Source organism: Cricetulus griseus, chromosome 6, assembly GCF_003668045.3.
Source record: "Cricetulus griseus strain 17A/GY chromosome 6, alternate assembly CriGri-PICRH-1.0, whole genome shotgun sequence".
Lineage (NCBI taxonomy): Eukaryota > Metazoa > Chordata > Mammalia > Rodentia > Cricetidae > Cricetulus > Cricetulus griseus.
The window spans coordinates 25,457,319-25,482,573 of NC_048599.1; the positions used below are offsets into that span (position 1 = coordinate 25,457,319).

The following is a 25,255-nucleotide window of genomic DNA, read 5'->3' on the forward strand; positions in this document are numbered from 1 at the left end:
ATCATCTCCCTGCTAAGGCTTGTGGGGTCCCCGACATCCATCCATCCATCAGAACCCAGTCCTGAATGTCACCTTCGTGGCCCTATGATCCTGCTAAACCCTTGGCTCAGCTCGGTGGCCTCCTGCAGCTTTCCAACTAGTTCAATAATGTCTTATCTAATCATATGCAGCAATTCTCTGTCTCAACTTCAAGTTAGGCTTCTTAGAAATCTTTGACCTCTGTAGCCCTTTAATCCATTCACAGCCATCCTGTAATCTACATATGTACACCAACACAGATATAATTTAATATTATATGAATCATAATCTGAGAGCTAATATTAATAATTGAGATTGGAATAAAAGACCTTGGTTTGCCTGTGGTCAGCGATCAAGAGAAATCACGAGCACTTGGTGAACTGCAGCCAACAGAGCTGATATGGTCCATAAGTTTATTATCCAATAAATTCCAATGTTGTGGGAGTCACAAATGTGTCTGTGCATGTTTTGGCACAGCACACTCACAAAGTTAGGCAACCGTGGGTGGCTTCAAGGGCAGCCATCACTGGAGCTGAAGGTCCATGCTTCCTTTGGGGGGATGTCTCTATTACAGTGGGCTTTGAGAGTTTACAGCCTCACTTGCAATTCACTCTCGTTGAGTCCTGCCTGTTGATAGAAATGTGCTCAGCCAGTTTCTTGTTCTGGCTGTCTGCTAGAGAGCACTTCGTAATCCCCCATCAGGGTGGCATGGAACGTCACCATGGCTGAACCATCACCACCCAATCATTACTACCCAGCCACCACCATCAACTCTGCTGCCCTAGCCCTCACTGGATCCACAGACTGGTGAATAACCAGCCTAAGGTTAGTACAGAGACTGGAACCCAGGGCCCCGGGCCTGCTCAGCATGTACTCCACCACTGAGCGATACCCCCAACTCCTATAATTTTGTTGCTAAATCTACAGCTCTTTAGGGACTGTCCTGGCTAGATTTTTTTGACAACTTAACATATGCCCACATCATCTGGGAAGAGAGAACCTCAATTGAGAAAATGCTTCTATCAGATTGGTGCGTAGGTAAGTCTGTGGGGGAATTTCCTTGACTAATGATCAATGTGGGCATGGCCCAAACAACTATATGTGGTGCATCCTGGGGCCAGTTGTCCTGAGTTGTATAAAAAAGCAAGCTGAGCCAGCCACTGGGGCAGGCCAGTAATTAACCCCCTCCATGGTCTCTGCTGTAGGTCCCTGACCCAACTCCCCTCAATGATGATCTAAAGTCTTTGAGGTGAAATAAACCCTTTTCTCCCAAAGTTGTTTTTGGTCAGGGTTTTGTCCCAGTGATGGAAACTCAAGAAGGGAGAAAGTAGCTAATGTGGGAGTATGTGCCGTGCTGGCTGGGAGAGTGATGGGCTGGGCACTACTCAGCGTTCAGAATCAATTGCACTTGGAAGTAGGGCCGAGGCTGTAGCTCAGCTGGTAAAGTCCTTGCAGAGCATGAACCAAGCCTTGGGTTTGAGCTCCAGCAACACATAAACCTGATGTGCTGGGCATCCCAGCCCTGAGGAGGTGGAGGCAGGAGGCTCAGAAAGTCAAGGTCATCTCTGTGGTGTCACAGCAAGTTTATCTGAAGCCAGCCTGTGCTAGAAACCCAGTTTTAAAAAAATGTCTGGAGTGCAGGAGTTTTCTCTGTCAGAAAGCAACACAGGTTGTGGAGCCCGATGACACCTGAGTGCTGGACTCACTGCTCACAAAGCTCCATGACTTAAGAAACATGGAGTCTCCATGTCTCCTGGAGACAGAGTTTTGAAGGACAGCAGAGCACTGCTCCATAAGGGTCTCTTGGACTCCAGTTGCTCAGTGGACACAGTTGTTTTCCTGCCAATGATGACCCTAGTTTGATCAACTGTGATGGGGGTGGAAAGGGCCCCAGGTGTCAGGCTTCTTGCTTGATGTGGATTCAGGGGTGCTGTGTTGGGTGGGCTTGGAACTCAAGCCTGGAAGGCAAGGAAGCCATAGGGGAAACCACCCTCTGCTACTCAGCCAGAATCCAATGGGTCCAGGATGGAAAACAAACAAACAAACAAACAAAAAAACAAAACAGCCACCTGACACCTGGACTTGCTGGTAACTCCTGACAGCTCTGGATGGAGGTCTCAGCAGTGAAGCCCTGGCTCCTGTGGCTGTAAGCCACTGTAAGCCTTGGGAACTTGTTCCAGCCTTGGCCTCTGAAACAGTTTCCAGCCACTGGAGGTGGAAGCACCTAATACTTCAGAGACCTGCTGCTCAGGAAGTCTGAGAAAGCCATTAAGCTTCCCACAGCCACAGACTTGCCTGGCAAGGGAAGGCTCTTGATTGGCATCTGATGCTCAGAGAGCTTTGAGCTGTGGCATTTTCAAAGCAGCAACCTCTCATCAGCAATGGAGAGTTCAACTCAGTTAATTTCAATACCTCAAGGCAACCTAAGTTGTTTTACCAGTTTAAAGGTTGTTACCCCTGAATTGGCAATAAAAGTATCTCATGTTTGTATACTTTGCTGTTTGCTTGCTACCTTCTAGGAGGAGGGTGGGATAAGAACCCACTGACTCTCTAGGACACACATGAGGGAAGAAGAACGCTGGACTCTAGGAAGTTGTATTAAAACATAGGCATTTGGAACATATGTGAGCACACACACACACACACACACACACACACACACACACACACACACACACACACACACACACTGAATTCTTTCCACTGCAATGGGGACTAGCATGTACATTAGCTCCCTCTTGTGGTTACATAGACAACTGCACTCCAACACCGGATAAGTGGCCTGAAGATCTCTTGGGAGCTAAGAAGTCTAGGACAGAGGCTGCTGAGGCTCCACCATCTCTCTTATTTACTTTGCACATTCCTCTAAATGATCCTCACCTTTTGTTTCAAGACACCTATATTCCGAGGAGATGGCTTAGTCTGTAGAGTGCTTATAAAAAAGAATAAGGACCTGTGTTTGATTGAAGCACTCAGGTCTTCAGGCTTAGTGACATTACCCACCGAGCCACCTAACCAGCCTGATGGAATTAAATTAAAATCACTCAGAAGCAAACTGACTTAAAAGAAAGTGACTGCAAAATAGATCCGAGTGAGACGGATGTTAGTATGTGTGTACATTTTTTAAGGTAATGTGATGAGAAAAATCTCCTTCTCTCTCTCACCCTTACCTCTGCGTCTAAGACAGCACCACCCAAGAAGAGCTGCCTCCCAGCCAGGACATCACTCTTGCTGCAGTTAGATGGTAAGAGAGTGGTTATGCAGCAGAGCATGGCTGCTTCACGGGTTACAGTTACCTCATGCTTTGTCTAGACTCTACCCGAGCTTGCCTCACTCAGGCCCTCAATGTGGGAGGCATGGCAGATGGAGAGATGCAGAAGCTGGGAGAACATTTCTTTACTTCCCTCTAGAGTAATTCTGCTTTTGCCTGGTTTGGACTGAGTGGGAAGGACACTGATGTTGAGTAAACAATTAAAACATCAATACAAATCCCAAACCCTGAACCACAGTCATTTTCATCTTTAAAGATAGACGCTTTTAGGGGAAAAGGTGGCTTGCTGGGACACTGCACACCTATGTCTCTGGCTGCTGAGTGAAGGCCTTGTCCAGGGATATCTGGAAGGGAGAAGAAGATGGATTTCAGTCTGGCCCACAGATGCTCAGTTGCTCCTTCCAGAGTACGAGCTTGCTCTTCCTTTCCTGGGTGACTTGATTCTAGTAAAGAGAGCTCTACCAAAAGTGACATGTGTGGCTTTGGAGAGTAGGCCCTAAAAAGCTTCCCGCTTCTCCTAGTCACCAAAACACCAAATAATCCAATTAAAAAGTGGGGTACATAACCAAATAGAGAATTCTCAATGGAGGAATCTAAATGGCTGAAAGACACATAATAAAGTGCTCAACATCCTTAGCCATCAGGGAAATGCAAATTAAAAAAAGTTACTCGTGTCAGAATGGCTAAAATAAAAAACACCACTGCTAGTGGGAGTGCCAACTTGTACAGCCACCTTGGAAATCAGTATGGCAGTTCCTCAGGAAAATGGGAATCAGTCTACCACAAGATCCAGCAATTCCACTCTTAGGCACATACCCAAAAGAAGCACATTCATACAATAAGGACATCTGTTCAACCATGTTCATAGCAGCATTATTTGTAATAGCCTGGAAGCAACATTGATGCCCCTCAGCTGAAGAATGGATAGAGAAAATGTGGTACATTTACACAACGGAGTACTACTCAGTGGAAAAAAACAATGGAATCTTGAAATTTGCAGACAAATGGATGGAACTAGAAGAAACCATCCTGAGTGAGGCAACCCAGTCACAAAAAGACAAAAATGGTATGTACTCGCTCATATATGGATTTTAGACCTAGAGCAAAGGAGTAGCAACCTAAATCCACGCCACTAGAGAAGCTAGAAAACAAGGAGGACCCTAAGAGAGACATACATGGTCCCCCAGAGAAGGGGAAAGGGACAAGATCTCCTGAGCTAATTGGGAGCATGGGGGAGAGGAGAGGGAACTAGAAGAAAGAGATGGGGAGAAGAGGAGGGGAGAGGAGGACCGGAGAGAACAGGAATCAAGTCAGGGGGAAGAATAGAGGAGAGCAAGAAATAGATACCATAAGAGAGGGAGCTGTTAAAGGTTTAAAGAGAAATCTGACATTAGGGAAATGTCCAGAGATCTACAAGATTGACCAAAACTAACAATCTAAGCAATATCAAAGAGGCTACCTTAAAAGCCCTTCTCCCATGATGAGATTGATGACTACCTTATATGCCATCCTAGAGCCTTCATTCAGCATCTGGTGGAAGCAGAAGCAGACACCCTCAGCTAAACACTGTGCTGAACTCTGGAATCCAGTTGCAGAGAGGGAGGAGTGATGAGCAAAAGGGTTAAGACCAGGCTGGAGAAACTCACAGAAACAACTGACCTGAACAAGGGCCTGCTCATGGACTCCAGACTGATAGCTGGAAAACCAGCAGAGGACTGTTCCAGACACCCTGAATGAGGATGTCAGTTTGAGGTCTGGTTAATCTATGGGGTCTCTGGTAGTGGATCAGTATTTATCCCTAGTACAGGAATGGACTTTGGGAGCCCACTCCACATAGAGGGATACTCTCCCAGCCTAGACACACGGGGGAAGGTCTAGGCCCTGCTCCAAATGACAGACTTTGAAGATCCCCTATGGAAAGCCTCACCCTCCCTGGGGAGCAGAAAAGGGTTGGGATGAGGGGCTGGTGGAGGGGAGAGGAGGAAGGGAGGGAGAAGGAACTGGGATTGACATGTAAAAGAAGGTTGTTTCAAATTTAAAAATGAAAAAAATGTCTTACAGTTATAAAAAAAAATGCTTCCCGATTCTCTCTCAGTTAGGTCATTGGGGAAGACCCCTGGCACGTTGTGTGCACACTTGCTATCATTTGGATGTGATACCTCTCCCAAAGCTTGCTTGTTCCCCAGTGGAACCAAGAAGTGGGGTCTAGTGGGAGAAAGTTAGGTCATTGTGAGAGTGTCCTTGCAGGGAACACTGGGGCTGTGACTTCCTTTCTTCTTGCTTTTTAGATGTTATGAAATGAGCCATGGTGGTCTCTCTTGTGTCAGGCTCAATTTAATGATCCAATGGAGCATGGGCTGTAAACTCTGAAACCATGATCCAAATAACCCCTTTCCCTTTTAGTTGGTTGCCCCAGGCATTTTGTTACAGTGACAGAAAGCTGGTTGTCACAATACTTTTGTAGCTCAGTGAGAGCCTCTCCCTAAATTGTCTGTGTCTGTTCTTTTTTTTTTTTTTTTTTTTTTTTTTTGGTTTTTTGAGACAGGGTTTCTCTGTGTAGCTTTGGAGCCTATCCTGGCACTCGCTCTGCCACAGAGATCCACCTGCCTCTGCCTCCCGAGTGCTGGGATTAAAGGCGTGTGCCACCAATGCCCGGCATGTGTCTGTTCTTTAATTCTTCCTCTGATGAGATTCCTGAGTCTGGTGTCATATACAATATGTTCTTTGTGTCTCACTGTTCCTCAGTTACTGCCTCCTGTGGTCTATAAGGCTGAACAGGCCAGGAAGCAGCATCGCCCACCATGGCCTCTGCTTCAGTTTCTGCCAACTCCAGGTTCCTGCCTTGAGTTCTTGCCCTAAGCTGAAACCAACCCTTTCCTCCAAGTTGCTCTGGTTGCGGTTTTATCACAGCAGTAGAAACCTTACCCAAGTCAGGCATTTATACAAGGTCAAGGGGTGTTGCTGTGACAGAACTGATCACTTGGTTTTGGGAGGACTGTGGTGGCATTTTAGCTTTGGTGGAAAAGCCATGGAGTGCTCAGGTCTGAGTGGGCTGTCCAGTGGGAGCTTGGATGATAAAAATGTTGAGTGGTGCAGAGGATGGAGGTCTGGCTTCTGAAGTCTCAGAAGAAAGTATGAGAGTCCTTAAGGACTCTGTTGGGGCCATTTGCTATTTTGAATGAAGAATCTATGGTTCTGGTAGGCTGTGGACCACTAAAGTGAAACCTTTGCTTTGCTGGGACAATCAATGCTGGTTAGCAGGAGCTGAGAAATTAGTGGTGGCTAAGAAGAGACCAGCATCACTGAAGTGTTCCCTCAGGACCATCTCACAGAAACTGTGGTCCAGAGGGGCCAAGGCTGTCTACTGTGCTGGAAGCCAAACTTGGGAAGTGTAAGAGCCTCCCAGGTGGTGCTGGTTTTGAAGGCATAAAGGGATCATGGAGAACAATTGAGACTTGGCACTGGTTTGGCATGACTTGAGTCCCTGAAGGGAGTCTGGAAGAGGCCATTGGTTCAGCTTCAGCTATAGTAGAAGCACCAGGGATGAAGAGATTATAGAGAGGAGCTGAGGATTAGCACTGTGTGGCGGGATCAGAGTCCCCGAAGAGAGCTCAGGAGACGTTGTTGGTGAAGGCGCAGCCAAATGGCTGGGAGATGCCAACATTTTGGAGATGCCAATACCATACATGGTGCTATCATCAAGGATATCAGCAGCACGAAGTAGAGCTGGCCTGAGCCCCAGGGAGCACTGTCTGTCCTGTGGCAAGCCCGTTGGAGCCCAGGAGATTGTGAGTGAGTCCAGAAGTCTGACATTGAGCTTTACATGATTGAACTTTGGTTTTGCAATTGGTCTGATTGTGACTGTGCCTCTTGGGGTAAGAAAGGGTTTAACTTATTTTTTTATTTTATAGGATATAATTGAGAGATGTTGGAATTTTAGAGAGACTGAGCTCTTAGAGTGCTGGAATTTTTGAAGATTGAGACTTTTAAAAGTTGGAATGTTTTATATTGTGACATTCACATTAACATGCTGTCATGTGGAAAAATGAAAGAGGAGAACTTTAGTTGAGTAGTGATGTGTTTGTGTGTCAAGTAGACAAGGGGTCAATTGTGCTGGCTAGTTTTATGTCACTTTGACACAAGCTGGAGTCATTTGGGAAGAGAGACTCAACTGAGAATATGTCTCAGTAGTGCATTTTCTTGATTAATTATTAATGTGGGAGTGCCAAGGTCACTGGGGGTGATGCCAGCCCAGGCAGGTTGTTGTGGAGTATATAAGAAAGCAGACCGAGGAGCAATTCAGTAGGCAGTACTCCACCATGGGGTCTGCTTCATTTCTTGCTTCCAGGTTCCTCCCTTGAATTCTTTCCATGGCTTCCTTCAGTGATGGATTTATAAGATAAATTTATAAGATGGAGTGAAAGGAACCCTTTCCTTCACAAGTTGCTTTTGGTCATATTTTTAAAAAGTTTTTTTATTATTTATTTATGTGTGTGTATGAATGTGTTGCTTGCATGTGCATATGTGTACCTCGTCTGTGCCTGGTGTCCCCAGAAGCCGAGTCTCCTGGAACTGGAGTTATAGATGGTTGTGAGCCATCATGTGGATGCCACAAATCAAACCCAGGTCCTTTGCCAGAGCAACAATGTTCTTAACCATTGAGCCATGTCTCCAGGTCTCCACGGCAATATATGCCTTGTGTATGACATTCTGGATCCCCAGCCAGAGATGTAGCCTGGAGCCATATATGTCCTTACATACCCTCCTTCCATGCCCAGCTTTTAAACATCTCTCCCACCTGCTGCTTCACTTTTGGTGTGGTAACACTGTGTGTGTGTGTGTGTGTGTGTGTGTGTGTGTGTGTGTGTGTGTGTGTGTGTGTACATCTATGCCTGGGTGTTTATCCACTCCCGGCTTCTCCATGGATACTTGTAAGGATAGCAGGCCAATTGTCTGAACCCAAGTTCTCAGCTGTTCAAGAACGCTCAGTTCTGTGATGTGAGGTCCTGCTCTGCTATGGCTGTGGCCACCCCAACAGGGCTTTCTCCAGCTCTAAAGCCTCAACAGATGGGAGGAACATCAGTGTGGAAGCAGGGCCATTTTATTTAGTGATGTACACAGAATATTCATCAAGCCTGAGAGAGGAGGAGAGAAGGTTCCTTGAGAAGATGGCCATGGCATTTTTCCAGGACATGGGCCTCCTTCTGTAAGCCATGGGAAGATGGGCAGGAAGAAGTGGACAGAGCAGCAAGAAATGGTTCTGTTGGGAGAAGAGTTCAATCAGGAGGGAGACTGGAGGTCAGGGACTCTCACTGGTACCGTTCCATCATCAGCTGGCACTCTGAGGGACAGGAGCATGCTGTGACCCACGGTTATGTCTCTATGGCTTCTGGTGCATGTGATTGAGTGTGTGTCTGTGTGCTCATGGCGACTTGGCTAGTGAGTCTGTATATGCCCATGTAGATGAGTGTTTGACTGTCATGTCTATGCGCTTGTGTGTGTACCCATGATCACATATGCTTCTCTTTGAAGCTGTATTGCTGAGGTCCTGGTCCCTCACCACATCTGTTAGTTATTCTATGGACTTCATGCATCTCTGCGTGTCTATGTCCATGATTGTCTCTTTCCTGGGTGTCACTAAAACTTAGATCTAACATCGTCCCCCAAAGCCCATGTGTTAAAGGCTTAGTGCCCAGAGTGGTGCTGCTGGGAGAGCTGCTGTGGGTATTGTTGTCTCAAGAGCCTTGCTTCCCTGTCCTAGAGGGTGACATCTAGTCCACAAATCCTGGAAAAAAGGAACAGCATTTACCATCTCAGCAGAGGCAGGTCCTTTCTTAGAAGGCTTAAGCCTTAATGACAAATTGTACTCCATGTAGCAGCAAGTCTAGAAAAAAAATGACTGAAGTTATGATCCAGAGGTGAAGGAACCTGAAGAGAACCTGAGAGCCTCCTGAGGCTCTGGAGCACCAGCCATGTCACCATACCCAGACATGCTGGGAAGCACTAGGTCTTCCCCTCCAAAAAGCCCAGCTGGTCTCAGGTAAGGCTGAGGAGAAAGCGGACTTCATCTCAAACTCATCTGGATCGTTCATAGGAACAAAGACACCCCAGCTAAGGAGTGTGTGGCTAATGAGACCTGGCTGTCCCATGGCGTGTAGGGACAAAACTTGGGAACAGTACTTACCAGCAACATCATGCACCAGGGTGACATCTAAGAGGCTGAGAATTCCATTGACCACAGGACACACCTAACCCAGGGCAGAGAGAGGGGAGTTAGATACAGGACCTCCTGCAAGGAGACCCTTGGCAGAGTAGCATGTCCAAGATGAAATTTATTCAGGGATACTGTCTATAGCAGAAGAAGCCAACTAATGTTTGCAGTGGTAGAAAGAAATAACACAGATGACTGGACCTCCAGACAGATGGACTGATGGATGGATAGTTTCATACAGAGTAGCTCAATTTGTCTCAGCCTGAGATGCCCAAAGACCCCTCTCTTACCACACCCTGCACCAGGCCAGGAATGACTTTAGTCAAGATGTCTGTGAGGCTGTCTATCAGGCTTTGAAGGGGACTGAGTCTGAAAGAGAAAGGCATGGGTGTGACCTAGAGGCTTGAGGTTGCTATGGAGAAGTTCAGCAGCCACTATGCACACTCAGTCTTAGCACCTACTAATTGAGACCAGGCCTTGCACACACATGTCCATGGCAGATTTAACAGCAAGGATTCTAGATGAAGAGAGATACACCCAGCCCAGCCATGCACACACAGATGAGTGTAGAATAAACACATGCTTCAGGGACATAGCAGGCATACAACAAGACTCTGGAATCCATGAATGCATGCAAAGTACTTAGTTTGTAGCTGTCATGGGGACTCAATGAAATGATACACGCAAAGCCCAATATATGTATTAATCAAATGTGAGTCATGGTGTGGCCAGGCCCCATACACTATGAATGACTGGGCCTTCCCATGTGGCTGGCAACTGGAACAAGCATCCCAATAGGTGCCACATCTATTTACCTCTTAGGAGGATTCTATTAATAATCTCACATGGTTTTGTGTTGTAGATAAGCAAGGTGAGACCAAATTGGAGGAACCCTGGCCAGGTTCATGTCACAGGTTCTCTAGTTCTCCTGATCAGGTTATAACAGGTGGTCTTAAATCATATATTGCCAGTGCAATGTAAAATTGATCATCTTGGTTTAATGAGGGGAAAGCGAGCATTTATTCATCCATTTACTTGTCTATTCATGCATCTGCCTATATATCAGTCTCCCTACCCATCAAACGTCTTACCATCCATGCATCTAAACGTACACCCATCCATCTATCCATCCACCCATCTATCAGTCCACCCTCCACCCACCCATCCACACTTCCACCTCCTACTCATCTTTCTTCCTGTCCTGTTATTCATTCATCCTCTCTTTGTTCCATCATTTTACCCTGCTATCTCTGGGCAGGAAAAGCCAGCCCTTTGGACTTACCCATTAAGCAGGGTGATTCGCAAGCTGCCGGGAGAGTGGATGCAGTCACCAATGACCAGACGGCTCCTCCCATGAATGTCTCTCACAGCGTAGACTTCTGCAGTAACATCTAGCTTCACAGCCAGCTCCACCAAACTTCCAACCACGAGTCTGACAGCGAAGGCGGAAACAGCTCTAATGCCACTTGGCCTCTCCCTTTCCAAGACGGAGGGTTTCTTGGCAGGAGTGCCAACCTCCCCTTACTCCATTTTGTCACAGTGGCACTGATCTCTGTTCCCATTAGGGGAAACCAAGGTTCAGAGAGGTTGTGTGTTTTCCACATGACCAAGTTTGTTCAACACATCAAGTAGGTAAGGTTCAAGGCTCAGGCCTTTCCTGAGCTGTCCTTTCGTGAGGCTCGCTCCCACCACCACCCGCCTCGGGACCTACTCACGTGTTCACTTTGAGTTCAAAGCCCAGAGGGATGGTGACATAGAGGCGGTGGTAGTCATAGCTCTGCACAAGACCGATCTCCAGCAGCTGGGGATTAGTGACTCTTATGCTGGTCATGGAGAAACATTAGCATGTTAAGCCTCAAACCAGGGAACCCCCTTTAACTAAATTTACTCATCACGGAGGGAGAGCTGGCCACTTGGGTTCAGGATGGTCTCGTAGTCAGAACCACCCTGGGTTCTGAGCCATGCCCCTATCATTTCCAACTTTCTTCTGGACCAGATCCTGACATACCCCATTCTCTGTTTACCTAAAGCTTAGAAGATATTTGAGGAAAGGGACTGGGTATGCTAGTTTGGAGCCTTCAAACAAAGATGCTGACTTTTAACTTGGCAGGAAGATGAGTCATTGGATCTGGGGGAGGGTGGATCGAAGAGGGAGTGGCTGGATGAAAGGAAGGAAGGATGGATTTGTGGATGGATACGCTGTCATTGGAAATGACACAACCTTTAAGAGGCAGGAAGTTGGGAAGAATTCAGTAAGAGTGGGAGGGAGCCTTCCTTGAACCGTCCATGGGGCTAGATGTTTACCCTCCCCACTGTGGCCTCATGGGGAGCACCACAACGGGTCTCAGTCACATCACTCAGGTGATCCGGCTGAGGAGGCTATCCTAGCGACAGCTCACATTCCCCAGATGGGATGAGCAGGGGGTGGAAAAGGCCCCAGCTTGGGCTTCTCTGAGTTAAGATTCCTGATTCTGCATCACCCTAGCTATGTGAGCACAGGCACATGTCTGTACTGACATGGAAGGGTTGTCATGGAGATAATAGCTGCTGCTGGGACTCAGGATGTGCCTCAGGACTCAGGGCAGCTCCAGGTCAAAGGGCCACTGTTGCTGGTAGAGTGGAGAGAGGCCTGGGGACTGAGTCTTGGCTCCACTCTCAGCCCACCCCTCTGCCTCTGAAGAGCTGCTGCCCAGGACTGGCAGGTGTTCAGTTGTTAGTGGGAACCAAATCCCTCTTTGGGGCAACTCACTCCAGGATGTTGTTCAGGATAGGGATTGATGAAATCACTTTTCCAAGCACCCCGACCAGACCACCAGCATTGCTTCCTGCAGGTCTCACGTAGCTCAGGAGAGGCATGTGTTCCAGAAATCCCAGAATCCCCCCAGACAACAGGCCTTGTCTGAAACCTGCAAAGTGGAGACTCTCAGGGTTCTCCTCTGCTAACTCTAGAGTAGCAGCTATCAACCCGTAGGTTGCAGTCCCTTGGGGGTTAATGACCCCTTCCCAGAGGTCTGCTAAGATCATTGGAAAGCACAGTAGTTACATCACAATTCATAACAGTAGCAAAATTACTGCTATGAAGTAGCAATGAAAATGATTTTATGTTTGGGTATCACCACAACACGAGAAACAGTATTAAAAGGCGGAAGCTGTAGGGAGGCTGAGAATCACTGTTCTAGAGCCTTAGGCCTTCTTTCTCACTATTGATTCCCTTCCTATTATTGGGAAGTTGCATAGGACACACACACACACACACACACCCACACCCACACACACACCCACCCACCCACCCACCCACACACACACACACACCTGAAAGAGACTGTCACAAGTTCACTTACCATCTCTGAAGTTTCTAGCAAGATGTTCTGTAGGATATGTGGATATGACTGGAGTCATCCCATAGGGCAGGCTCTGGCCCAGGTGCAAGGGCCGGCAGTGACCCACGGACATGGGCAGGTCATGGTTTAGGGGCAAGTGCAGGCCTGCCAACTGAGCTGAGCTCTGGGCCAGCAGCCCACAAAGGACAACGAGGCTCCCAAGTAAAAACATCTCTTGGTATCTGCAGAAAGAATGACAAGTCTGCTGTGGTTTGGAAGGCAGGGGATTCTCTCACTGCCTGCCCTGTCAGGGGTGGTGGATATCTTTCCTTGCCTGAACCCCAGCGGGTGATAACTAGCAACAATAGCTAACACTGCCATAGAGTAGCTTGTCCCATGTCACAGGCTGATACATCCAGTCACCAACTTCATTGTCACCACATCCTCAGATGTGGGCACGGACAACCACTATTGAACAGTTGGAGCAGAGGCCTAGTCACTCAAGGCAGTCTTCCCCAAGGTCACGAGTTGCAGCAGTGAGAGGAGCTGAAGTTAAGTGTGCCTGACCCAGAAGCTTCTGTATAGTTAAGTGACTGTCATATTTACTCTGGGGCCAGGGATGTGACTGTGGTGGCCTGACCCATTGCCCTCATCCCCGCTCTTCAGATGGCAGAGGCTGAAGATCTGAATTGCTTGGCCATCATCTCTGCTAAGGGAGGTTCTTTGGTCTGTGTTCAGGTCATGATGGTTTGTGGATACCATCAAGAGCTACAGGATGTCCAGGTCACATGACCAAAAACAGCATCTTAACTGTGATGTTAACCTCAAGTTGAAATTTCTTCCTTAGAGCATTTACTTAGGACATTTGGAGAGCTCACTGCTCTATCAATGGTGCCCTCTCTAGGAAAGGTGTGTGAATGGCTGGCCCTTGCCCCTGATAAGGCTGGTACTGTCTTTTTGTTGTTGTTAGGTCCCCAGGGAGTGATGGCACAATCTGGTAGCAGTGAGGGGCATGGCCTCCTGCTACCCAGAGCATCTGTGGAGCAGAGGAAGGGGCAGGTCTCACCTGAGTCTCAAGATCTCGGCGGCTGTCCTGAGCTCCTCTCCTTCCTGCTTCTACCAAGCAGCTGGCTGCCTCTTTTATAGAACAGGACTCAGGAAACATGAGATTAGATGATGTACTTCTAGATAATTCCAGATTCTGCAATCTGGTAGTGTCTTTCAGGGTTCTGCAAAGTAAATAATTACCAATCACTCCATCAGGTGAGTCAGCTGTTTGGTCCACAAGTTGAACAAGACAACTTGAGATGGCAGGTTATTAAAGACTTCATGGTCCATGCATGAGGCTTAAGTTGGGGATCCATGCTCATGAGTGGCAGGAAGATCAGGCTTGGCATGGAGAGCAGCAGCCAGAGTAGCCTCGTCAGACACTTCATTCTTAGCTCTCAGCCCATATAATTCCCTGGTCTTGTTCTTTCCCCCTATTTGGTAATTTTTTTGGTCACACACTATATGTGGCCTTCCCAGCTCTGAACTATCTCTTAATTCTGTACACATTTGTGTAGGTATGTGGGCACACTCATGTACATGCTGTTTTCTAAGTCCCTCATGCATGATAGTTAGGTGCCTGTGGGTCCTCACGAGATTTCTGGTAGGGATGCTGCTTGTTTTCAGAGGAGAAAACTGAGGTCTGGTTAGGACCTGTGACCCAGAGAGGACAGGGCAGAGTAGAAGTCAATTTACCGGATAATAATGCCATGCAAACAATGACAGAATTGCATACATGCCAGGTCCTCAGAGCCCCACACTTGGAGATGAGCTTTTACAGTGAGAACTGGGGCTGGAGTGTGAGGTGGCAGGACAGAGAGACATTCACACTCGGCTTTTCTCCTAATCAGTGTACTGAGAGATGAAGATGGCCTCCTTTAATCCACTTGCTCCTTGCTTCCCACGTCATGCCTCTCACTTCTAATAAAGATTTATTTGGGTTGGAGAGAGTGCTTACAGGTTAGGAGTGTTTACTGTTCCTGCAAAGGACCCAGATTTGGATCCTGGCATCCATCCCATAACTCTAGTCCAGTGGATCTGATGCCCTATGCTTTTCCTCCTGCACATGCACACACGTGATGTACATAATCGCATGAACACACATGTTTGCATATTATTTTATTTAAGCACATGTTTACCCAAGTCTGTGCATATGTGTCTCTGTGCATGTATGCACACATGTGTGTTTGAGTACCCACAGAGGCCAGAAGAGGGCATCGGAGTGCTCAGAGCTGAAGTTACAGAGATTTGGGAGCTTTTCCACGTGGGTGCTGGGATACGAACTCCTGACTGTAGGACTGAGCAGCAAGCACTCATAACCACTGAGCCACTCTCCCAGAGTGGGAGGCTCATCGGTGACCACCAGATACAAGGAGATCCTAGAAAAAAGCAGGGCTGTTTGGCTTGTCTGCTGCCTCTACTTTGCTACTGTTGCTATCTCTCACCATCATAACACAGATTCTTTACCTTTCTAAGGTGACTGAAGACCAGTGACTGTTTGGGGATCCTCCAGTTCTTTCATGCCACATTGGGACTGGAGGCATCCAGTCTTGTGGACTGAGCTGGTACAGGGTCCCCAGTCTCTCTGGTGTGCAGAGGTCCATTTAAGGACTACTCATCCCATGCCATGTAAGTCAATCTAAAAATCCCCTTCATAACACATCATCTCATGCTATTGGTTTTGTTCCTTTAGTGAATCTGGACTAATACACCTGCTCTCCCACTTTCCCCCAGCCTAGTGCATATATGTCCACTTAGGTTATGTTTGCACTGTCCTCCAATATCTGACCTCATGAGTGTGCAGCTGGGCAGCAAGTGGCCTCTTTGGTCCTTGTGCTTGGATTAGAAGTGAGTGGCCTCTCTGCATCCTTATCCCCCACTATCTTCTCTACTTTACACACCAGAATGAACTTCCTTCTTAATTATTGAGGATGGTGGGTCAAAGAGCTCTGGACTGGGGCAGGAGAGATGGCTTAGCAGTTAGGAGGGGTCCTGGGTTCAGTTCCCAGCACCCATCATGTTGGACAGCTTATAACCACTTGTATCCGGCCTCAGGCAGTCGGATACTGTTTTCTGGCTTCTGTGGGCACCTGCACTCATGGTTACAAAGGAACACATATATGCATATATATACATAATTAAATATTAAAATCATGTCTGGACTCTGGAATGTGCCGCTCATGTTCCTTCTGCTCGAGACTGCCTCCTTTGGCTTTGCTGGCTGTTCTTGCCTCTACAACTGCATTTCCTCAGTGTCAGGTTCCTCAGCCCAGGGCCTGGAAACCTGCAACACTGCAGGGAGTCCCAAGACTCACCCGTTATGGAGTTTGTGACCCCTGGGATAAAAACATATAATCAATTCAAGTATAATGAAAAGATTTATTGGTTATCTGCTAGCAGGTAATTATCTCTGAACCAAATTTGAGATTGCCACGAAGGAGGGGTGTGGGGAAAGACTTCTAAAGGGAAAAACCACACAAAGACCTTCAATATCTGTGCAAGCAAGCAAAAACTCTTCTGCTCTGGTAAGTTAAGTGGTTAAGGCAACTCAAAACAATCTTTGGGTATATGTGTAAGCAAGTTACAGAAAAAAAGCTTGTGCATTTTGTGTGTGTGTGTGTGTGTGTGTGTGTGTGTGTGTGTGTGTGTGTGTGTGTGTGTGTCTGAGTTCAGGGTTACTGGGAACTTATCTTCCAGGGACTGGATTCAGAGACAAATGGATGGTGGGTACCAAGAAGGATGGGTAACATAGAATGGAGCTTCTTTGGTCATAATATAACCTCTCAAGGTTTCCTCTTTGTTCTTCTACTGCCAGTCTAACTATCAAGACTTTTTTTCAGCAGACAGCCCAGGGCAACCCTTTCTTTTTAACATCCCATGGTAATGCCACTAACTTTGTCAAACCCACAGCATGGAATTCACTTGCATTTGTTTCCTCAGATTTTCCCATCCAGTTTTTTTGTGGCTAAAAGCTGTTCATTGGAGGCATCCATACACATACAGCTACACCAAACAGCACAGGGAGCAGATATTTTATTTCTCATAATAATAACATAAGGCTCATTTGTTCAGAAGCCATGTAATAAGACGTGCCAAGGGATGTTGAAAACTCATGTCATGCGTGAATATTCTAGATCACCCAGATGTTTTGCTTTGATGTTGATTGGTTTCAGATCCTGGCACAGTGTGAGCAGCTTCCTTGGTGACCTTCTTTCAGGGCCAGTGTGAACTGAGTCATCACCCCATGAACAAACTCCTCATCTAGGTATTATCTGTCTTTATTTCTTTTGTAATCACACTAGTCAGGTCAACACTGTCCCAGTATTCCATTACATTGTACAGGGCTGTGGTAGTTTGAATGAAAGTGTTTACCATAGGTTCATGTATCTGAACACTTGGCCTTGGTTGGTGGTACTGCTTAAGGAAGTTATGGGACTTTAGGAGCAGGAGCCTGGCCAGAGGAAGCACATCACAGGAATTGAGCTTTGAGATTCTATAGCTTCATCTCACAGTTCATTCTCTTTGGTAGAAATGTGATCAGCGGTTTCCTGCTCCAGCTCTCTGTTGCCATACCTCCCCACCATAATGGACTTTCTTCTGCAACCTCAAGCCAAAACAGCAAGTTGCTTTTGGTCATGGCATTTTAGTACAGCAACAAAAAAGTAACTAGTTCAAGAACTGTGCTGTTTGCATTGATAATGCCATCATAGACATGGGTGACATTGGATGCTTCAACTTATGGAGCAAACTCTCCTGAGGCAACTACATATCTCAGATTCCACCGTGGAGCCATAGTCAGTCAAGTTCTTTCCAAAACAGCATCTTGACATTGATCTTTCTCTGGATCTTCCAGCAATGGCCACAGGAGCCCCTACCAGTGCTGTGGAGACTCTCTCTCTCTCTCTCTCTCTCTCTCTCTCTCTCTCTCTCTCTCTCTCTCTCTCTCTCTCGGAAAGTTTCTCTGTATTGCTTTGGAGGTTTTTCCTGGAACTCATGCTGTAGACCAGGCTGGCCTCGAACTCACAGAGATCTACCTGCCTCTGCCTCCTGAGTACTGGGATTAAAGGCGTGCACCACCAACACCCGGCTTGTGGAGACTCTTATAGTCCTCTTCATTGAGGTGGCATGGCAAGCCACCATGGCTGAACCATCACCATCCTACCATCTTCCAAACTATGCTGCCCCAGCTCCTGCTTAATTCACTCCTGGTGAACCACTGAGCCCAGAACCAGAGGGCAGATATTTCTCAGTTTTTATTTCCAGCACAGAGGATGGAACTGCGGCCTTGGGCCTGCATAGCACACTCTCTACTATTGATCGATACTCTCATCTCCAATGTTTTTATTGATAAGTCTACAATCCTTCTTCAGGGCCCAATAATTAATGTGGGGAAAATGATGAGTGCATTTGCTGTTAGTACCTAGCTGGACACTAATCACATTCAAAATGGGTTCTTCCAGAAAGTAGGCTGGGCATGTGTGGAGCTTAGTTGGTAGAGTGCTTGTCTACCAGGAAGGGAAGCCTGGGTTCAACACGTAACACTGTATAAAACAGAAGTGGTACATTCCTGTAATCCCAGAATTCTGGAGGTAGATGCCAGCCTGTGTTACAGACCCACTTGTTCTTTTTGTTATTGTTTGTTTGTTTTAAAAGAACTAGGCTTGCTAGGACCCCATGAGTTTTCCACCTGCAGCAAATTACCTGAGTGGTGGACCTTGACTGCTGGCATCTGATAGACCCACTTCTCACAAGCTTTGTAACTTTGGGCTTTTAAGTCTCCATATCTGAGGAGATGAAATGAAATCCTTGCAGGATATAGAGGTGGTAGTCCAGCTCCTTTTGCATAAATGGTAAGAGTTTATCCACAGGCTGGAAGGGGGACTAGTGTTTATATACATCAGCTCCCTCTTGTGGTTGCAGAACAAACTGCACATTGATGCCTATGAGGGGCCTTTGGATCCTAGCTTCTAGAGACCTAGGGCAGAGTCTGGCTGGGCCCCTTCATTACCTTCATTTACATCATTGCTCTTCTAAATGGTCTACTTTTCAAAGGAGAAAAGAGCTACAGGCAAAAATATATTTACACTGCCCTTGTGCTTGTGAATATGTGTTCATACATGTACATGGGCATATGTGTTTAAGTGTGCATGTATGTGTGGCTGCTACTGTCCCTCAGGGGCTATCCACATTATTGTTTGAGAGAAAGTCTCTAATTGATTGTAAAATTTGCCAAGAAGGTTAGGCTTGATGGTCAGTGAGTCCAGAGATCCATCTGTGATTCTTCCATGCTGGGATTATGAGTATATACTACCATGCTGAGTTTGTGTGCACATGTTTATGTGTGTGTGTGTATATATGCGTGTCAGAGGAGGAGCAGTGTGCCAGTGGCCATGTTGGAGAAGTAGCAGGTGGCAATTCAAATTCAAGCTATCAGAAACTCTTTGATGGGCCAATCTTGGACAGACAAGGCCCTGAGACCACAGATGCTGTAATGTCTTTTGTTTCTTCTGTGCCTTTACACGTTTGCTGCTGTGATCTTTCTCTGGTATTTGGCATGGTGTGAATGGATATGGGGATCTCTCCTACTGCCTGTGGTGTAGTGTGTTTATCTCATGGAAACATCCTGTTCTACTGGGCATTTTTACCTGTGGAATCATTGAAGATGATTCCTCCCTAAGCTGTGCTGTCTGATTTATAATAAAAATGTTAGCTTATACAGAGTTTTGATTAGTAAAAATAAATACAAGGAAATGCTGCACAGCCAGAGCCTATGAGTTTCACCTAAGGAGCTGCATAGACCATAGCTCAAGTTAATGATTAAGGAAAACAATTGAGTCCTCAGGAGCCAGGCTTGCTCTAATTCTCTGAATACTGAAAGATGCAGCCTTGGTTTTGGTGTGCATCATTAGCTGAAACAAAGCTTTAAGATAACTTCAGGTTAGATCAGATGTTTTAATGATAGCTTTGAGATGAAAAACAGCAGAAGACAATCCAAAATTCACAAGGACACATAGTTGAGGACAAATATATAAAACAGCCCAATTGTTACTAGCTGACATACTTTCCTTGCTAGGGTTGGTTGATATCAAAGGTGATGATTAATTCCTTATATCCATTTCTGCCCTCAATCTTCTGATGAACAAAACTATTGATGAATGGGTATGTATCCTAAAATTTAAAATACAGCTGGATGATTGTTTTTCATGTATAAAACTTTGGGTTTGTGATTCCTTATAAAATTACTTTTAGTAAAATGATCGATTCTTTCTTTGTAACCACAATACACAGCCTGACAGCAAAACAGTTGGCTGTGAAAAAATACTTTCTGCTTGCTTATGTTCTGTTAATCTGTAACAAGTAACTTAGTTGTAAATGTTTGTGGGTTACTGGGATGACTTTGTTTTTAATCATGTAAGGGAGATGAAAAACGTTTTTACCTGTACTTATAATCATCCCTTGAAAAATAGGATGCCACCATGTTGTAATTTTTATATTGTGTGAAAGATTTTTCTGGAAAGAAGAGAGATAGAGTTAGATAGAGTTAAAATGGGCAAGAAGGAAAACATCAAGGATGAGAGAGTTAAAATGAGTCAGAAGAGAAACATCAGGAATGAGAGAATTAGAAGAAACTAGAAGGGAAACATGATGAATAAAGATAAAGTTAGAAGGAAAGCACCAAGAACGAGAGAAGGAAATCACCACGAAAAATGCAAAAGAAGAATGCAGGAAAGGTCTGAAGGAAACCATCAAGAGCGTGTGTGAGTGTTTTTTCTCCTAACATCCTCAGACGGAAAAGTCTAATGCACACAGATGCCACGGATTCCTCCTGAGCCCTCTGCGGTCTGCAGCGCCCCCCCTCCGCCCCTGCCCCCTGCCCAGCCCCAGGCAGTGATAAGTGTGTGTGTCTGTGTTTATGTGTGTGTGTGTGTGTTTATACATGTGTATATGTTTATGAGTGTGTGTGTGTGTGTGTGTGTGTGTGTGTGTGTGTGTGTGTGTGTGTGTGTGTTCTGGAGAATAAGTTTCAGTTCATGCAAGGCGAGTATGTAAGAACCTTACCTACGGAGCCACCTCCTCCCAGCCTTACTTCTTTTATACTAACCTTTGTACTCATCTGTAAGGCACTAACTTCCCTTCCCTTTCAGCCTGAAGGAAGGACCCCTTTAGGGCATGCTTATTAGTGCCAATCTCTTGGGTTATTTTATTCTTTCCAGTTTTTCCCCCCTGGGAAAACACCAACATCTATGTACTCACCTGACAGGGCAGCTGAGGCTGACCAAAGTGATGAGTTGAGAGGAGACTGCAGCAAAACATGTAGACAGAAGTGATTTGTTTGTCAGGTGTGGGCACACACCTTTCATCCCAACACTTGAGAGGCAGAGGCGTGTGGATCTCTGTGAGTTTCAGATCACACCAAGAGACCTAATTAAAAACAAAATTCCTCCTACAGTTTATTGTGTGTGCTGCTGGGGTTAGAACACGGCTTCGTGCATGCTACCCAACACCCCACCACTGAGCTGCACCTCAAGCCCCTTCTCTCCTCTTAAAGCACAGTTTCTCTGAATACTAAGTTCTTAGCTGATGGTCTTTTCTCTCAGAACCCACAGTTTAGGTCTGTCAGTGAGTGAATGTCTCCCTTAGCTCACTGTGCTTCTCAACTCTAGGCATTTAGGGGTTCTTTTCATTGATCCTGGTATAGAATTGATATTCTCTATTTGGAAAACATTGTTCTGATATTTTCTTCTAGTTTTTGTTTTCTCCCCACATGGTTTCTATGGTGGTTTGAATGAGAATGGTTCCCATAGGCTCATATAGTTAAATGATTGGGCCCCAATTAGTGAGCCTGTTTGGGAAAGATTAGGAGGTGTGGCTTGTTGGAGGAGGTGTGTCACTGGGGGGGTGGGGCTTTGAGGTTTCAAAATCCCATGACAGGCCCAGTCTCTCTGTCTCCTGAAACTTCTGGATCAGTTGTGAGCTCTCAGCTACTGCTCCAGAGCCGTGTTTGCCTGCTTGCTGCCATGCTTCCTGCCACAGTGACCAAGGACTCACCCTGTGCAACTGCAAACAAGCCCCCAATTAAATGCTTCATTTTATAAGTTGCCTTGGTCCTGAGTTTTAATAACAGCAATTAAAATGGTTTCTTAGATGTGTGTTTATTGAACATATTTAAAATAGAAAATGTAAGTCTTTGTGTAGTAAGCGCAACATCTGAGAGTCCTTGGGAACTTCTCAGAGGTAGGAGCAATATTTTCTTGTTCCTTCGTGTGTCTCATACATTTTCAAAATATAATAATTATCATTATATTTTACATGTGTGGATGTTTGGTCTGCATGTATGTATGTGCAACATGTGCACACAATGCTCATGGAGACGAGAAGAAGGCACCAGACTCCATGGTACTGGAGCTACAGATGGTTGTGAGCCACCATGTGAGGTCTGGGAACCAAACTCAGGTCCCTTAGAAGAGCAGTAAGTGCTTTTCACCACTGAGCCATTTCTCCAGTCCCTGCTTTGTGTCTTTGTGTCTCATACTTAAAAATAGAATACAATCACTTTGCAAGTTGGATTGGTCCTCCTTTCCAGACTTTTGTTGTTGTTGTTACTGGTTGTATAAGGTGTCTGTCTAATGACTGAACAAATTCTGTAAACTTCTCTTCTTTGTAGTGTGTGGCTTCCTAGTTGTGCCGAGAGTGGCAGTCTTTTTCAGGCAGTGTTTCGACCCTTTGCTTGGCCAGGTCAAGAATGAGCCTGTGGTGGAGATTCTGCTCCATGCTGTTTGTTGCCTGTAGTAGCATAAAGAGTTCTTTCCCTCTTCTGGCTCTGCACTCAGGTAAAAGTGGATCCTTGGTTTTGCCAGAGAAAAGAGCTTATATGAAGCAGAATTGGAGTTTGTTAAAAAGGAGGCACTTAGTATAGAATTACACACTTGTGTTATGAGAAGAGGAGGCATCCAGGAAAGGAGTGAGGCTTCCTCGACCTGGTGTGGGCTTCTCAAAGTGGAGTCAGGCTTCATCTTCACTATATCTGTCATGTGTACAACTTGGGTGGTTTTTGAAATTTTTGTATTTAAAGGGTTGCCAAGGAATTTAAATGAGGTAACAGAATGGCACCTGAGGTACAGCAGACAAGATTACAGTGAATAAATAATGCCTTAGATCATAGAGATATGGGAAGTTAGTGTATTTTGTATTTTCATGTATATAGTATTTTTTTGTGAGATTCTCAGAAAATACCTGTGAGAGGAGTGAGGCTCTATCTAAGATCATATATACCCAGGTCTTAAGTATGGTTTATTGATAGTCTATTATTGTCACCTGAAAATATTTCTATAGAAAAGGCAGTTTGTCTCTGTGTTATAGCAACCTACAGAGAAAATGCTATTCATACTGGAATTACTCTCAGCTGCTGAGAGTTTTTAACCAAACCCCAGAGTGAGGAGTAGCATCCTCAACTTTCTGTCTTGCTTCATTTTCTGTGGGATAAAGATGTCACAGTGTCTTTGCCTGACCCGGGGACCCTTTTGCTCTAGTTTTCCTTCACTCTGCTTCAATGTGAGCATCAATAGATTCAGAGATGTCCCCAGCTTTCAGATTTACAGACTCCACAGGGGAGGGATAGGAATCTTTGTGGCACAGCAGGGTGTTCCTGGTTAGCTGCTGGCATCAGCAGCTGGTGTGGTCTCTCTCCCCATCTCCCCTGGGTAAGTAAAGCATTTGTGACAGGTCATCCTGACCTCTTGATTGGATGAGATGCACCTATCTGATTAGTGAAGTGCACATGTAAGAATGTTTGTAAGGGGCATTCCAGAGACCACTAGGGAAGGAGACATGCTCTTGGTGTGGATGGTATCATTCCATAGGCTGTGGACCCTCATCTGGTGATAGAGAGGGAAACCTGTTAGCACAGACCTGCCTCCCCTCTGCTTCCTGATCACGAGGTGGTGAGCTGTGCCACACACCCCTTTTCTTCCTACTATGATGCACCAAAACCCCTGAAACCATGAGTCAGAATAAGTGCCACTTATTGATGTGTTCAGACATTTGCCACAGAGACTAGAAACTGTCAGCATTGTCCTGGTCAACACCTGTGTTTTCCTTGAAGAAGTCATTAGCAGCAAGCTATGGGTATAAGTGTTCACATTCTGCTCTCGGGGTGGGTGACCAGTATGTTCTGTCTGCTTAGCAGTCTGGCACAGAAAGCAGGGTCACCCAGGAAACAAGCCATGGCCTTGCCAAATGGTAGCCATTGCTCCAAGATGGGGTTGGCAGGGGGCAAGGGGTGATAGGAAAACTGAAGCGCTAGCATCCTTTGGCTTTTCAGGGACAATGTGGCGATAATGAAGTCTCATCACATCCCAGATGATGCCTGGAGCAGGCAGAGGGACCTGTGCAGGGGACCATCGTTGGTCTGGGTTGCTCGAGGCCACCTAGTAAGAACTGTTTTCATGCATTGATGAATAACTTATAGTCTTAATGAGAACGAGACTTAAAATCAGGTCATTTTCTGAGGGAGATATTTGACTTTGAAAGAGCAGATATGGACAAAAGGCCAGAGAAGCCTCACAACACAGCCGGACTGGTGTTTGTTTGATAAAGAACCATTGGAGATACAAATGTCTTAGGTTGAATGGTGCTCTCAGAGAATGGGCCAAGTGACTAGTGGCCTTGTTCCCCTGTTAGGATAAAAAGGAGCTAAAGGAGGACTTTCCTGTGGCTTTTGCATATTGGTGCTTCCAAGACAAGATTTTCTGGTCTCCTTAAAAGACAATGGAAATGGATGACAGGCAATTTGAGCTAATTTGCTGACCCAGGGTATTTTTCTGCCTGTGGTGTTTGTGTTCACGTGGGTGCGGCCCTTTGGGTGATTTCAAGTGCTGGTGACTATGGTTCCTATTGCTGAGTGCATCACAGCATTGACACACTGTCTGTTTGTGGAACACAGCACCATCAGCACCTTAGGGAATATATGCCTGCTCATAGTTAAAGATTTGAGCAATAGGAGGAGGATGTGTGAACCCCTGCCTGCCAGCCAAGCCCCAGTTGGTTAGTCAGCAAAAGCGATGCCATGTAGCTGGAGGGAAATGAGATGCTTCCTTTGTTCATCCAGTACTCACTGAGGCAGGATGTCACAAATAACCTTGTCACTATGGAAAGGTCTCTTTAGTTCACAAGACTTTCAGGGCATGAAGACCTCCCCCCCCAATACAAGTGGACAGACTCAACAGAACTCCATCTCCAAATAGAAATGACACATACAAGAATATCTAGGGTCCAGTAGTTCCATGATCAAACAGCCAGCTCACCAGGATTCAAAATTCAAACATGTGCCCTGACATGCAGTTCTACAGAACTGAAGGCCCACGGGGCCCATTGGACCTAGGCCATTCC

At 46.0% G+C, this 25,255-nt stretch overlaps 1 protein-coding gene across 1 annotated transcript; it reads right to left on the reverse strand.

Moving 5' to 3' along the window:
• Positions 1-9,132: 9,132 nt before the first annotated feature.
• Positions 9,133-13,052, reverse strand: LOC100753755 (BPI fold-containing family A member 5). The gene is made up of 7 exons (XM_035446044.1): positions 12,842-13,052; positions 12,250-12,406; positions 11,216-11,323; positions 10,783-10,932; positions 9,791-9,869; positions 9,474-9,537; positions 9,133-9,173 (listed from the first exon to the last, which is right to left on the reverse strand). The coding sequence occupies exons 1-7, from the start codon at positions 13,050-13,052 to the stop codon at positions 9,133-9,135; spliced, it is 810 nt and encodes a 269-aa protein (XP_035301935.1).
• Positions 13,053-25,255: the final 12,203 nt, after the last annotated feature.